General features: G+C 46.5%; 1 protein-coding gene across 1 annotated transcript; it reads right to left on the bottom strand.

Moving 5' to 3' along the window:
• Positions 1-296: 296 nt before the first annotated feature.
• GPR37 (G protein-coupled receptor 37) lies at positions 297-13,559 on the bottom strand. Its single transcript, XM_075491537.1, has 2 exons — positions 12,855-13,559; positions 297-1,115 (listed from the first exon to the last, which is right to left on the bottom strand). Exons 1-2 carry the CDS (start codon positions 13,557-13,559, stop codon positions 297-299), a joined length of 1,524 nt encoding a protein of 507 aa, XP_075347652.1.
• Positions 13,560-15,600: the final 2,041 nt, after the last annotated feature.

Raw genomic sequence — 15,600 nt, 5'->3', positions numbered from 1 at the left:
AAATACTATGGAATTAAATAAAAGTGGATTGATATGGATTCTCCTCCCCAATCAATAAAACCCTAGCACCGTACAAAATATCATGATTTAAAACTGAGTGCTGGCTCTCATTCTCTCTCTTTCATTTTAATAACCAAACAAATTATTTTCCAAAGCACGACTGCTAATATGCTGATTGGTTTCCAGAGTAGTTTTCAATAATCATTTTTTTTCTTGCATTCTGCTTCAAGAAGAAAAATATGAAGAAAAAAAGAAAAAAAAGTAAAAAGATACAGGAAATAAAGTCCTAAGGTCAATTAACAGTGAGTCCCCACGGAGGCAAAAGTGGACATTTCGCGACGGATGGTACTGAAAGGGGAGAGCTCCAGTTCTGTGGTGTACTCATTGTCATTGTCATCACTTGTCACCGTTGAAGACTTCTGGATGCATTCATCACAGCAGCAACAGCAACACTCCATAAAGGCCCGGCTGAAAGGTTTACAGAGACAGAAAAGGAGAACCGGGGTAACACAGGACTTAAAGAACAAAAGGAACTGACTAATGAGATGGAGGAGGTCCATAGTCTGCCGAGAGACCCCTGCGGACATGTAGGCAGTCACAATGTTGCAGATGTTTTCAGGAATGATGCAAAACCCATATAAAATGGTCAAAGCCACCACTGTGCAGTTCATCTGACTTTCCAGCTGAATTTGTCGCTTGTTCCCCCTTGTGCAAGCCTTTTCTGCCCTCCTGATTTTCCTCGCTGTTACCAGGGAGCAGGTAATAGTGAAAAGGGTAGGCAGGCAAAAATAGCAGCCAAAGTACCACCAGAGTCTCGCCCCATCGTAAGTGAGAGCTAGCACGTAGATGGTGTCAGGCAGCGCGGTGGATATCTTCACCACGCACCGCTCCCCCGCGGGGCTGCCGCCGTATTCGGGGTCCTCCTTCGCCAGCTGGCGCAGCACAACCTCCGGCAGGGCCAGCAGCAGCGCGCCCACCCAGATGACGGCCAGCTTGGACGTCGTCGAGGTGCAGTTTTCGATCATCTCGTAATACATCTGCACGTTGGTGGCGGCACGAAATCGGTCGATGCAGAGGGCGCACAGCGTGAATGTGGTGACTCCGAGAGAGGCTACCTGGGAAGGAGAAAAGGGAATGCAAGTTAATACAGGTGCTGTCTGGAAAAAAAGAAAACAGGACAAAAGGAAAAAAAGAAAAAAAAAAAAAAAGACAGCCACAAGGGTACAGTCCATTATTCAGTGGAGAGTGGGAAAACTTCATCTCCTTCAAAAGTCCCCCGGTCTCCTGTTGACGGCAGTCTTCTTAGAGACAGAAGATGAAGGCCTGAACTCACTCAGGCTGAAGAGGGAATTAATTTATTGTACATTGGATGAAGGCTCTTACCATTGAGCTGTTCTCTGGAAGAGGTTTATACTCTTTCCATAGTTAAAGAGAGCTCAATTTGCACTCTGAAACACCAGTCAAGTCTAGCCCCTTGACTGACAAAGGCAAAGGAAAACCTAGTTTAGGGGTGTTGCGGTTTAGCCCCAGTCCGCAACCAGGCACCACCCAGCCGCTCGCTCACCCTCCCCCCCGCTGGGACGGGGGAGAGAATGGGAAGAGCAAGAGTAAGAAAACTTGTGGGTTGAGATAAGAACAGTTTAATAACTGGGGGGGGAAAAAAAATTGTAATGAGAAGGAAAACAATGACAAGAGGGCGAGAGAGGAACAAAACCCAGGAAAAAAAAAAAAACAGTGATACAACTGCTCACCACCTGCCGACCGACACCCAGCCCGTCCCCGAGCAGCGATCGCTGCCCCCCAGCCAACTGCCCCAGTTTCTATACGGAGCATGACGTCATATGGTATGGAACAGCCCTTTGGCCAGTTTGGCTGTGCCCCCTCCCAGCTTCTTGTGCACCCGGCAGAGCATGGGAAGCTGAAAAGTCCTTGACCAGTGTAAGCACTACTTAGCAACAACTAAAACATCAGCGTGTTATCAACATTATTCTCATACTAAATCCAAAACCCAGCACTATACCAGCCACTAGGAAGAAAATTAACTCTATCCCAGCCAAAACCAGGACAAGGGGTATCAGTGTAGGAGACAGTTAAGCACCATGGTGCTGAGCACCATCAAAAGAAGCATCACAGACAGAACTTTGCTTCCTGCGTTTGCTGAACTATCATCCAGCATGCATCCCAAAACAGTACATCCTTCTGGATTTCTGCCTACAAATATTTATTTCAGCTTGGTGTCATCCTCTCCTGGAGGCCCACGCAAGCATCTGTGCAATGCTGAGTGGAAAAATCTTGAGGAACTGACCAATATGTAAAACTAAACCCTTTCCTCCCCCCCCATTTTTCTAAGTGATGTTTTTCAGAAAGATCAGTTCCACCACAGGGGCTGGAATTTAAGTCAAAAGGGGAGAGATGGGAGAGTCTCCCTTCAGCAGAAGTACGAACTTATGCCCACATCACATGTTCATCAAGCATGCAGGGGATCACAACATCGAAACCTTCCATATCTACAAAATTTAGAAACCCTGCAGATTAGGCATCTACTGAATGGAGTAGGGTCCAACAACTGTTTTTGTGGACTTCGGCTTTTAAGTGAAATTTTGATGTGATGTCGGCACATAAAGTCATACTGTACGGTGAGTTCAAAGAGACTGTATCTGAAATCTTCAGACTTCCAGAGCCTGTGCAAAACTGACCTTCACTATAATAGGCTTTAATAATCTATGTTCAACATTTCATTTATTAAAAAATCACAGGAAAACCTAGTCTTAATTTCATAGGAAACATCCTGTGGGAGAGTGTACTGTAGGCCAGGAGAAATGGCAGCAGTTTTGTTGTTTAAATGATTTAAAGATGGATTGGACAGAGCTCTCAATTATATACTGTAAGGAGCAAGTACAGAGCAATGCGTATGTTCTCTAGCTTTAATAACCATCACTCTATGCATGAATAGAAATCTTGTACTGTCATGAAACATAATTTCCTATCATTTTACCCTGTTTATAATTAAATTTCCTACAAAGAAATTTGCAAGAAGACTATACACATTTTGGCCTAATCCTATTTCCAATAAATTCAACTTCAGTTCAAATTCAAAGCAGAACTCCCATTAACTTCAATTGGAGAAAGATTAGGTGCCCTGTTGCATTCTAATTCATTTATTTTCCTGGGTTTGCATGCTTGTGTTACGCTGAAAATTTGTTGATGCAAAAGAAAAGAAACCGTTAAATAATATTCCTAATAAATGTAAAGAATGCTTACTGTTATCATGAATAAACCACGTGTCTGTGCAATTAACTGGGAAATCTAGGGTAGTATTAGGCAGTTCACTATAACTGTGCTTACGCAAATTTGATATGCAATGATATATTTAAATTTTATATAGGTAGATTTAAAAAAACACTTTCTGATTTCCACCATAATTTTGAAATATTCCTGTTTATGCATCTCTTGTAAAAAGTTCTGCAAAGATACAGAGTACAATTATGCACAATTATATAAATGTATCGTTAATTTTGGCCTTCAATATTTAATGGCCATATCAGATTGCTAAAATTGAATATCACGGAAAAATATTAGGCACTTGGGATTAGAACTATCAGGCATTGGCTTAGTTGGAAAATTCTTTGAAGCAGCTTCCTAAAAGATGGAATGAGTAAGATGCAATCTCTTACTAATTAACTTGTGGGAATATTTAATGATGACAAAGCAGTACCGTAAACATTTTTAATAGGCAAACCTGTTGATTTAGGAAATTAAACTGACTGACAAGATTCAAAGAAACCTTGGTAAATACAGCAAAAAGTAAAAACAATTAAAGAAAAATTAGTTACAGGGAAATCTTAATGAACAGTGATAAACTTAGCTAATGAAAGATAATTTTCATGTATCACTGCTGAGAGTCAGATTTTTAAATTCAAGACTAGTGACTTTGTTTCCAAAACATTTAAATATGTGTGCAGTCTTCAAATTCCTTAGAGTGACAGCAAAACCTTTAGCCAGAACATCCAACATGAATATCAAAAGGGTCAGGACTCAGCTCTCTACAATTACAGGAGACAGGGAAATAACAGAGATTCAGGAATGAAGAGGGATCGAAATAAAAATCAGCAGAACAGAAGAAAATCTAAGTTTTTGTACATTAACATTTTCCCTCTCAGCTCTTATGGGAGCCTCTCCCCCCGCCCCCAATGCACACGCTTTTATTGCTTTAGCATTTCATTGCAAACAGGCTGTTATACAGTGGCTAAGACATTAAAACGCTGCAGCTGTTAAGGCTGGACTAATGAAAGAAGACATGCCTACCATGAACAAACATAACCTACGGGGTTCCTGTCACATTAATTGACCAACAACTTGGAGGTTTAAGACAGTGAAATAGAGCAAGAGGAAACAACTAAGAACAGTAGAAGTCGGCTTTGAAAACTCTCCCGTGGATTTACTGATGAAACAAGCTCAACAAAGCTAGTGTTTCTCTGGAACAGGCAATGGTTTCCTATTTTCTGTAGATTAACGGAGTTAGGGACGCCATGGAAAAGCTTGCAAAAACCACACAAACATTCCCAAGCAGATGAACAGGGATTCACTCCAGATGACTTGCTTAAAGGCAGTATAGCAATTTAAGGGTCTGATTACCTACCCCACATCGCAGACTATGAGTAATAGCCAGCAAAATCAACGGGTGCTGCTCACAACCTATGTAGGCGAGAACTGGGACATGCATTCTGCATGTTCACACAATTTTGGTTTAGGGGTGTTTCTTCATACCAGTCATACTAATAATTAGGGTTAAGCTGAAAACGTGGAAGAAGCCAGAGAAGTTTCCTTTTTAATCTGTTACATTGCCCTGAAATAACCACACAACAAAGATAATTCATTTGATGCGGAGTAGGTAAAGGACAAATTAACAAATCCTAAACTGGTGCGAAGCTGCATGGAGTTTAATGGTGCTGCTCTTATTGTAACAGCTGAGTTTCTGATATGCTGTTGCAGTTTTAATTCCAACAACCTGGCAGGAAATGAGGCAAGGCAAGGGCGAGTCAGACTCAGTAGTTTTTGATCATCACTTAGTTGTCTGATTTATTTCCATATGGTCCCTATGAAGATTCTCCTTCAGTCCCTAGACATTCAGGATGACACCCGTTTACATCTTTCTCTTACTAGATGACATCAGAAAAGACCCCAGGTTTCTAACTGAATGACCACCCATCTGCTTTGAGGAGGTGGTGAAGTAACCCCTGCTTTGAGGGGGTGCCCACACTATTTGGGCAGGGAACCGCTGTTGCAGGGATTACCAGCTACAGCACATACACACAAAAGAAGACGTTATTGTTACAAGACAGTCTCTTAATACTGTTGCTCCTTTAAAAGCATTGACAGGGATGTTAGTGGGCACCGTGATGCTCCTTTGAGACACTGCATCAACTTTGGTCATTAGCTCACCAGCTGTTAGTCAATTGTGTCAAAACTCATTTGGGGAACTGAGGCCAGAGAGACAACAGTGAACTCATGAAATGCTCAGCGTAATTGCATCAGTTCTTCTCTCCGTCCCTCCAACATACCCATTCCCCTTTCACGAACTTTAGCAATTACCAAAATGTTCCCAGGCCTTCCCTGGCCTGTCCTACTTGTTCTCCTGGCTGTGGTCCCACAGCTCTTGGCCCTGGCCTCTAGGAGGTGAGCCTCTGGCTGACCAGGGAAGCAGCGCAGATGTAGTACGGTGAGCAATGCCAGTGGAAACAAGACTCTGAATTCTCTCTCACTAATATCTGCTTGACTAGATAAAGGTAACGAAAACAAAACCAGAAACAAGATCAGAAAAGGTGACTTGGGTGAAAAGGTCAATGAAGACCAAATTCTGTGAGTGAATATAAAAGAGAGATTGGGTCACTCAGTCCAGTAAGATGAAGACCAAGAAGTAATATTGCTGCTATCTACAAATAAGTCTATCTTGAGATACAAAAGTTACTTAAGCCAAAGGACAGTTAATATAACAGAATGGGAATCAACCAGCCATGAGCAACTCGAGGCTGGAAATGAGAGGGACCATTAATCATCTCAGGCATCATGTTCTTGAGCATGCCTTCTTATGGAGAAGTGAGTGGAAACAACGTAGACTGAGTTTATATGGAAGAAGATAAAATAAAGGAGTTATAAGAAGTGGCTGCTTCTACCAGCTGAAGCTGGATTTTCTAAGACAGAATATATTTTATGTTGATAACACAGAGTTTCTTAAACTACATGGCACTCTTCCTTTGTTACAAGGCAGGATGGATATTTGAAATATTTTCCTGTTGTAATAGGAAAGCTGAACTACAGAAAAGGTTGATGACTACTAGCCAAGCCATCTCTGAGCTCTCAGTGACACCCTGTAGACTCTTTATATCCATTCCTGTTATATCACATAAACAACTAATTTTTTCCCCCAAGCCATTATAGTCTATCATCTTATTATGCCTGTTCTATATCCACATCAAACTTCATAGCTTTAGAGCATGTTAATGCAACATACCATAGCAGCTCCTGCAGACTTGCCTAAGATAAATAAACAAAGTTAGTACAGACTGCAATACTTTTTTTGTGCTACTCTACATTTACAGTACAGAGTCCAGTAATAAGACTGGACTACTGCAAAATAAAAGGTCATCCCATTGCAAACAATTATTTAATTGTTTAAGTTTATCTAGATTTCTGGTTTCTGTTCTTTCAATTACCCCCCCCCCCCAAAAAAAAACAAACCAACAGTCATTACTATAAAAGAACAAAAATAAATAAATATAATATCTCTATATTTCTTACATGAAATGCTATTAAACATTAATGGCTTTATGCTTTAAAATAGGTAAGGGTCACTCAGTTAAAACACTACTGTGTTTTACTGTGGCAGAAGTAATTCAGTAGCTAGGGAGTACTGTGGCCAGGGTACCCCTCTGACATTAGCAATTAGCTTAAGCACCCTGGATTAAAATCTACGTCACCTTAATTATCTACAAGACAAGATGGTAATTCTGGAAACTACTATCATGGAGATGTCCTACACACATGGAACAACAGCACAATATGGTTGTTTCCTTTGTAGCACTATCAACATTCATATCAGGGAGACATAGAGCACATGTGCTTTGTGTGTTTCTTCTCCTTCTGTATATCCTAAGAGTAATAGTGTTCAGAATCAGAACCCACTTCCAAGAGCTGCTCTTGAATTCTGTTGGAAGTGAAAGCCAACCAGACTGTCAGGGCACTGGAAATACTCACTGGTACACCACATGCTTATCCAGAGGGCTGGGGGGGGGAAAAAAAAAAAAAAAAAATCGCAAAACACAAATGGATTTAATTTTTGTTCATTTTCCTGTTTGCAATCTACCATGCTACCATATAAGTAAATCTAATTTACTTTTTTTTTTTTTAATAAAGAAATAAGTGGTGTTCTCCACTGAGGATCAAATTCTCATCATACTACACAAGGGACTCCTGCACTAATTCTTAATATCAACAACATGTAACTGCTGCTAAAAATCTGCGTCTTCCTCCTTTGCAGGAAAAATCCTGTCATATGGAGAAATGACATCCCAGTGCTCAGAGTAGAGTCAATGGTGCTGGGATAGCAGATGCTACCTTTTCCTCTCCACACATATGTAAGTTTAATATTACTGACCCAATTTTAAACCTAGTCTGACACAAATTCATTTCCATGCTGAAATGCCACATGCAAAGTTTAAGCCAAAAGCAAATTTTTATGGACAACTCATAAGCCCCTAAGGACAGGGTTTGCAGAGGAAATAAAGACTGACAGAATAGCCAACATGGCAGCTGCTATCATCATGCCATTAATACCTAAAGGGCAGAGATATATTAACATTTCTCTTTTAAATAATTATTTATTGCACGATATGTGCTGAAGATATTCTGCTCGGTAAAAGACACATGTAGCCATTGCCCTAGAAAACTCTCAGTATGAAGCTTTGAAACTGCAGACCTCTCTGAGGATCTTTGTCTACAACCCAGAGGACCTACTGGAGGTTCAGGAGCCTACCTCTGACTAGAGTCAAAGAAGAGACATAAAGAAGATGCCGCACAACAAAAGACACAGAAGAGACAGATAATACACAGCTTTTATAAACTCCCATAAAAAATGTATTTGCTTCCCTGAAGTGAAACTTAAAATAAAGATCTCTTCTGACAGCTTTGGAACAGGCAGAGAACAGCCACTTTCTTCGTGCCTCTCACTTGGCTCTACCAAGTAAAAGAGAGGAAGGGGAAAAAGCCTCACCTCAAATTGCCCTAGAGGGTCAGCTCCAGGGAAAGAGAGCAATTCATATTCCAGGCCAAATCCATCCTTATGCTTTGCACTAAGAATATTAATTGTGATAGCTTTCCTGAGCTGGAAGTTACCCACCAGAAGCAGGAGTGATGCCACAAACTGATTGCCAAAAGCACACGCAGAGACTGGGCATCAGATTTCAGAGGCTTTCACTACCAGCCTGCTCCAGAGTCAAGCCACTCGTATGCATGATATGGTCCAGATGAGGACACGGCAAACTTTGTCTTTCTCTTCTTTGTGGGGGGTATGAGAAAGGCAGAGGGGCTCACGTTTATTAGCACTGCGCAGGGCTGAGTACCATCACTGACCTCGGCAACTTCTTGCTCTGCACTGGACTGCACAAGACAGTAAATCAGCCTCTGCAAACCCTCATTCTAGACACTTCCCCTCTTCTAAATCCTTACTCCGCTATAAGTAGCTTGTCTCAATCTGCCAGCATAGAAAGTGATGTTTACTTCCAACCACCTCTCTCAAATTCATCAAGTTTCTAGTGTAACTTCCAAGAGCAGAATGCACACAACTCAAGCAAGCTTCCTTTTAAAGCCCAAAAGAGAGTTTCTAGGCCTAGTTGACACAATCCATTTGTCATCTTGAGCAAGCTGCTCTGGGCCTTAAACAACTTACTTAACATCTTCACTATTGGCTTCCAGCGTTAAAATAAAAAACAAAAATGCAGCTTCACAGAACTGTTATATTTAACAGCTGTGAAATATTTAGAAGCACAGTAAAACTACTGATTTTGTCTACATCCACACTTCTTTCTATTAAGGCCTAGCATAAATCTGTAAGTAGGGGAACTGGAACTAAATTTTTCTGTACTCCATTTTTTTTCCTGGTCCTTTTGCTGAAAAGACTGGATCTGCTTAAACAAAAAGAAAAGGGTTCCACATTGGCAGGTCTTGTGGAACACGAATTAGCTGAAGTCATTGTCTTTGTATTGTCGTTTACCCTGTATCTCCCGATTCTGAGCAATACTGAGAAAAGTATGTGGAAGACAACATATACACAGTGTGCAGATAAACACTTCAGACATGCATGCCTAAAGCTAGACTCCTGAACCATCTGCAGAAAAGTAGCAAAATTTTAAGAACAGCTGAGCAGAGGATTAAAACTCCAAAGGAGAAGCACATCTCCTCCACACATCCTTATGGGCGGTGTGGCTGCCCCAGTTGTTCTAATTCCCTTCTCATTTCCCTCAGTGCATTCCAAACTGCTCCTCCAGGACAGCGCCAGGATCAGGGTCAAGTGAAGCTCTTGGTGGAGATAATTTCATCCGCTTCTACTAACCACCTGTCTTTCTAGCTTTGTTCTCTAGCAGTTTTACTCTTATCACCTAAAGACCTCGTGAGAAGCACAGAAGAATTAAATTACTGTTTCTTCCTCAGTCATGTGCACAGCATTCCTTATACAAGCATAGCCATGACATAGTTTTAAAACGTAGTTAGAACTGACCAAACTGTGATACAATATATGGCTGAAATGACTGCTTAATGTACTTGGTCACAGCAGATCTTTATTAGGTATGGGAAAACTGCCCTTTAAATTAAATACTGTGGAGACTTCCACTGCTGGAAGCTCAACATTTACCTATACAAATGTGCTTGAAGATACCATAAAACATTTTCCCCAGACTGTGTGCATGTGTGTTATCACTGGCAACAGATGCTTTGTTGAAATTCTGCACAATACCCATTAAACAGCACAAATAAAAAACAATTGGCCACAAGAGGCTAAGCTAAGAAAACTCAAGGTTCCTCACTGGGATCACTTGAAACCTTCAAACACAATACAAAGCATGCTTGAGTTATGTTAAAATGCTGTGATCACCGTATCACTTGCTCTGGATAATCAGACATCCCCTGTTCCCTAGTTCTGAAAGTACAAGCTGGTATGACAGAGGGCTCAGTCCAATAAGGGTCTTTGATGCTTGGAAGTGAGATATTTCTGGATCTACAACTCTGGGTGAGACATGTAGCTCCCTGAACAGCATATGAGGAGAACTGGCTTGCAGAAAAGAGATGCAAAGCATGGAACAGAGACACTTAAAAGAAAAAAATGCTGGGCTAACTTACAGAAAACACAGACAACAGCTTAAAATTTGTCCATCTTCGGGAAGATGCTTCTATTTGTATTCCATGAAGGTCTGGAAACCTCTCCTGAAGATAGCTGTCTACAGCTTTCCTCTCAAGGAGCTAAGAAGACTTTATCCTTCTCCCACTGTGTGAGAAGGGGATGAGCCTGCCCAGGTGAGTTACAACAAGGGAGAAGACAGTGTCGGGCAGCTGTCGGATGAGCGCACTGCTGTGAACAATCCTGGACAGAGCATGGAGCAGCAGCTGCTCACGGGGCAGATCTCATGACATGCTTCACATCTGCATTGCTCCTGGTGGTGTCAGTGCCACTGTATAACACCTGTGAGGTTAGAACAACACTTGGAAAGTGGTGAGCCTTTGCTCTAACTGACTTCTCCATCTCAGCAGGGTCAAATCCTGATTTGCAGGACTGTGTCCTTCCTGCCAAGCTCGAGGAAAGCTGTGGAGAGTCACAATCCACTAGTGGTGTTCAGTATCTGCCACTCGTGGCTACAGTTTACAGAGGGGGAAATCCAGCCTTTTACTTACTGCTCTCAGGAATACACTTTATGTACATGAGTATTACAGTTAACGACTACTGAATGAAAAATATACAATTCTGGGAGCAACACAGAACCCCAAGGCTATATCTTTTTAGATCTGTACCTTAGATATAAATTAATTAAATTTCCTCAGGGACAAGGAGAATGTTTCACTATTAGACCTCAGTAATAATTAAGCCTAAGACAGGCACCATGCTACTGGTCCACCACAACTAGATTGGTGCCAGTTCTTGAATAAGACTTCAACTCTAGACATCTACAGAATTTTAAAGTGAAAAATAAGGTGTCATTAAAGTATAAAGGGGGAACAGCAGCAGCTGAATGTTTTTTGGGATTACAATTTTGAATTTCAGCAGCTACATTTCAGCTAAACTACTTTCAGTTGGACAAACTCTTTAGTGCCCAAAGCTGCACAGCATAAGCAACTAATTTTGAAGAACAGCGTGGCCATGCAAATAATTTCAATTACTGATCTTTAATTAGAATCAGCATTACAAAGAATTATTTCTGTTTGGTATGTGGATGCACCAAAAAAAGGTTAGGAAGCGTGAAATGTCACTATAGGAAAGTCCTGAAAATGCTTAAACTACACTACCTACTTTAATGGAAATGGTTACACTTTAACTGAAACGGTACTATTTATTTTATTGGTTAACACAGTAGCCCCAGAACCCAATTCAGAAATTGTAAAGGCTCCTAGTACTATCAGTTTCTCAACGAATACTTATTACTCCTTCATGTCTTCTTAAATGCAAATCGATTAAGTGTACTCTGAGTTTTTCAAATGTAGTGGTATACTACTGGCCTTGAATTCATCTAAGCGTAGCACAGCTCCACCCTTTGACCAATACCACCAGTAATAAAGTGTATCGCATACGAAAGAAGTAGCGGCAATTTAGTGGCTACACACACATCTTTATAAGCACATTCTTAAAAATATCAGTTGACAGTTAATTACGCATTACTGTGTACCAATGTGCTGTTGAAAACTGATATTCTGTGCATTAATAACAAGTTTTGGGGTTTTTTTCTTTTTCTTAATGTCTCATTCTTAGGACAAGGGAATCAAAAGTTATTTCCTCAGCTTTCAGTTACAGAATAACGTTGAACATAAGGTTTTGGGCACGCAGCAGAGCCAGCCAGAATTACGGGCTACCACCCTACCATCAAGCCTCAGTGTTCAGTTCCAGTAAATAAATAAAGTGGACAACCTGAACGCTGCCGCAGGACTCTGGCCAGCTGGCTGAGAGCTTCTTTGACAGAGCCTCTGAACAACTGCCAAGAAGCTGCGATTTAAATGGAGCTGGGGTCATTTTTTTTAGAGATAAGCTAAATAAGTAAGTGCGAGATTTGAACGCTTAAGTATAAATTAAGAGCACATACATCCCATTGATGGTCCTTTTTACAATCACCTTCTTACAACCTATCCCCAGTCACCACCTGCATCTGCTTTCCTGACTCACTTGACTTCAGGACGCCGACAAACATAAACCAAAAAACTTGAAATCTAATTCGGAGAGCATTCTTCGCCTTTCAGGATCACAAGGAGCAAGGAAAGTTTGGCAGAACTCGCGCGAGTGGAGGGAAGGAAGAGCTAGACGCGCTCAGCCGGAGGCTACAGAAATCCCGATGCTGCTGGACCTGACGCGGCCACAACCTCCTCTGCCGCTGCGGGGCCGGGGCCCCGCTCTGCCGCTGGCGTGCCCGGGAAACCCAGACCGCGCCGCACCTGCACGTCCCCGGGCCGGCAGCCGTGAGCGCGGGCAGCGCCCCGTGGACCCCGCGCAGCTCAGGCCAGCGGCGGGGAAGCGCCGGGAGGGTGCTCGGGGGCCCGCGTCCCCTCGGGCGGGGGCTGCCCGGAGGCGCACGGGCCCGCGCATCCCTACCCACCGCTATTACCTCGATGTACGGGACGATTTTGCAGGAGAAGTCTTCTAGGAGCCACTTCTTGGTGAGCTCCTGGAAGATGACCAGCGGCAGGCAGAAGAAGACGATGAGGAAGTCCCAGAAGGCCAGGTTGGCCAGCAGGGAGTTGGAGATGCTCCGCATGTAGTAGTTGTGGCAGACGATGCACATCACTGCCATGTTGCCCATGATGCCGATGCCGAAGATCACCACGGAGAGGCACATGACGGCGTAGGCGCCGTACGACTCCTCGGTCAGCGGGTAGAAGGGGTTGCGGAGGCGGGCGCGGCGCCCCGTGGCGTTGCCGCGGCCCCCGGCGCTGCCCTCGCCGCCGGCCGAGCCGTTCAGGGGCAGCCAGCGGGGGCCGCCCGCCGCGCCCCTCCCCGCCGCCGCGCCGGCTCCGCGCTCGCTGCTCCGCGCCCGCCGCCGCCCGGCCCCCGCCGCCCCGCGGGACGCGCAGCTGCCGCCCGGCCCCGCCGCGCCGCCGGGCGCGGCGTCGGCCCCGCGGGGGAGCGCTCCGCGCCCGGGGAGAGCCGCGGCCGCCCGCCGGCCCGGGGCGAGGGCCGTCGGGGCTGGCGGTGAGCGGGCGCGCTGCGGGGGCGCCGGCAGCCCGGCGGCCGCGGCGGGGGCCAGGGCGCAGGCAGCCCAGGCGCCCAGCACCTGGCAGAGCAGGGCGAGGGGGGCGCGGAGGGGCTGCATGGCCGGGAGGCGGCGGGGCTCGCCCGCTCCCCTTCAGAGGCGGCGGCCGCCCCGCTCGGCGGGGCTGGGAGCGGGAGACATGCCCGCCCGGCTCCCGGGGACAGCCTGCCTCGCCGGGGCGGGGGCAGCCGCGACGCCGCTGCCGCCGGAGCGCGGCTGCCGCCGGGGTCCGCCGCGGGAAGCGGCCGGCGCTGGGGGCGCGGCGAGCGGAGCAGCGGGGAGGCTCTTCTCGCCGCCTCGCAGGGCAGACCCAGAAAGTTGTGTCGCCGTCTCCGACGCGCCGAGTTAATGTAGCAAGTGCAGCGCCGGGAGGACCCCCCGCCGGCGCTCCGCCCTTTCCCGGGACCGCTGCCTCCTCGCCAGCAGTCGCACCGGCCTCGTGCTGCCTATTTACGTCCTCCCGCCGCTGCGGGCAGTTGGCGGCTTTATTGGTGAGGAAAGGTCCCTTGTGGAAAACACCTCCCCTCTCCGGATAATCGCAAACACTAATTCCTCTTCTCCAGCAACCTCGGAGAAAGCAGGTTGCTGCGCGCAGCTTAGGGTGTTTAAGAGCTTTGCAAAACTCTTGCCGGGGTTAATCACCGCGCCGCCTAAGCGCTCGTACCGCGGCGGAGAACGGCCGGGCGGCAAAGTTGCTGCCGGCGCCGGGCGGGCGCAGCCCAGGGACCGACCCCTCGGAGCTGCTCCTGCCTCCCGAGCGGTGCGGGCGGGCAGGGGCTGGGCAGGGAGCAGCGAGGCGGTCTGCGGCGGGCTCCGCTCCTGCTCCCGGCTCCCCGCGGCTCCGGCCCCGCTCGGCCCGGCCCGGCCCGGCTCGGCTCGGCTCCGCGGCGGCTGCCGGGGGCGCGCCGGGGAGGCGGGCGAGCAGCGCGGCGGCCCGCAGTGCGCAAGCGCCGCCCGGCGGCGCTGCAGGGCCGATCCGCCGCCCGGCCGAGGCCGAGGCGCCGCCCGCCCGCCGGGGGATCCGGGCGGCGGGGCGAGCCCTGCCCTGCCCGCCCGCCCTCCGCAGCCGCTCCGTGCGGGGATGCGCCGGCAGAAGCCGCTTCCCCGCCGCCGGCGCCCTCGCAGCCCGGGGCCCGCCGCCCCCGGGCGTCTCTGCAGGCTGCCGGCCCTCCCCACGCTGCTGCCGGCGCCCCGGTCTCAGGGCCTGGCTGCCTGCCTCGGCTCGCAGGTGGCAGCGGGGGCCGCGGGAGCGGTAGGCGAGCCAGGCGCCTTGCTGCGGTACCGGGAGTCTCGCACCCCGGCACGAATCCCGGGCGATGGGACCTGAGGGTGAGAGGTGACGGGGAAGCTGTCGGCATCTGGGCGGAGGATGAAGAGAGGCTTTACCAGCCCCCAGGGACACCTTGCTGTAGGGGCAGAGGGCACAGTCGGGGGGAGAAAGGGGTGTTCCCACAGGAGAGCGCAAAATGAGGCACAAGGGTGAAGGTGCCGTTGAAGGAGATGTGTTCAAAGCATCACCCCCGCAGCTGAACGGCATCAGAAGCGTCTCCACGTATTTGCAATGCCTGGAGAGGCAGGTCTGCGTTTCTTTCCTGTTCTGAACGTTTGTGCATGGTTTTGTTTCTTGGCTTTGTATAGTCAGATAAACTTCACAGCTCTTTCTCCTTGTTTCTCTGATTTTTATTTAACTCGGGTGACTTCTTAGCTTGCTAAAGTTGGATACAATAAATATCTCACTGTAAATAGCCTTAAGGATCTCTATTGCCCTTGTTTCCATCTTTAAGAGTTTAGTGTAGCTTATTCCCAACAGGTTTAAAAGTTTTAAACTTTTCCCATAAAGCAGTTTGAGAAGCATTCTTCCCCCCCCCCCCGAAACTTAACTCATTTGATGTAAAGATCAGAAATTTACTCAAAGCTACCAGAGCTCCCCATTTTAGGGACTGAAATCAGGACTGTAGATCTAATAGTCCTGTAAAATCTTTTCTTGTGGGCCAGTTTTTAACATATTGAGATCCCAAGTACGTGGGATGTGCTTGCAGGTTGGGGCCCCATCTTTTTGTGTTAAAGAACACCATGTAAATCTACAGTAATAGAAAACACA

The sequence above is a fragment of the Mycteria americana genome, chromosome 1 (assembly GCF_035582795.1).
Source record: "Mycteria americana isolate JAX WOST 10 ecotype Jacksonville Zoo and Gardens chromosome 1, USCA_MyAme_1.0, whole genome shotgun sequence".
Lineage (NCBI taxonomy): Eukaryota > Metazoa > Chordata > Aves > Ciconiiformes > Ciconiidae > Mycteria > Mycteria americana.
The sequence above is the reverse complement of the archived record's forward strand: the minus strand, read 5'-3'. Positions and strand labels throughout refer to the sequence as shown.

Excerpts from the sequence above, each read along its gene's own strand:
- GPR37 (XM_075491537.1), bottom strand. The coding sequence starts at position 13,559 with ATGCAGCCCCTCCGCGCCCCCCTCGCCCTGCTCTGCCAGGTGCTGGGC. Across the intron at positions 1,116-12,854 it reads AAATCGTCCCGTACATCGAG|GTAGCCTCTCTCGGAGTCAC; the intron begins GTAATAGCGGTG and ends TCTCCTTCCCAG.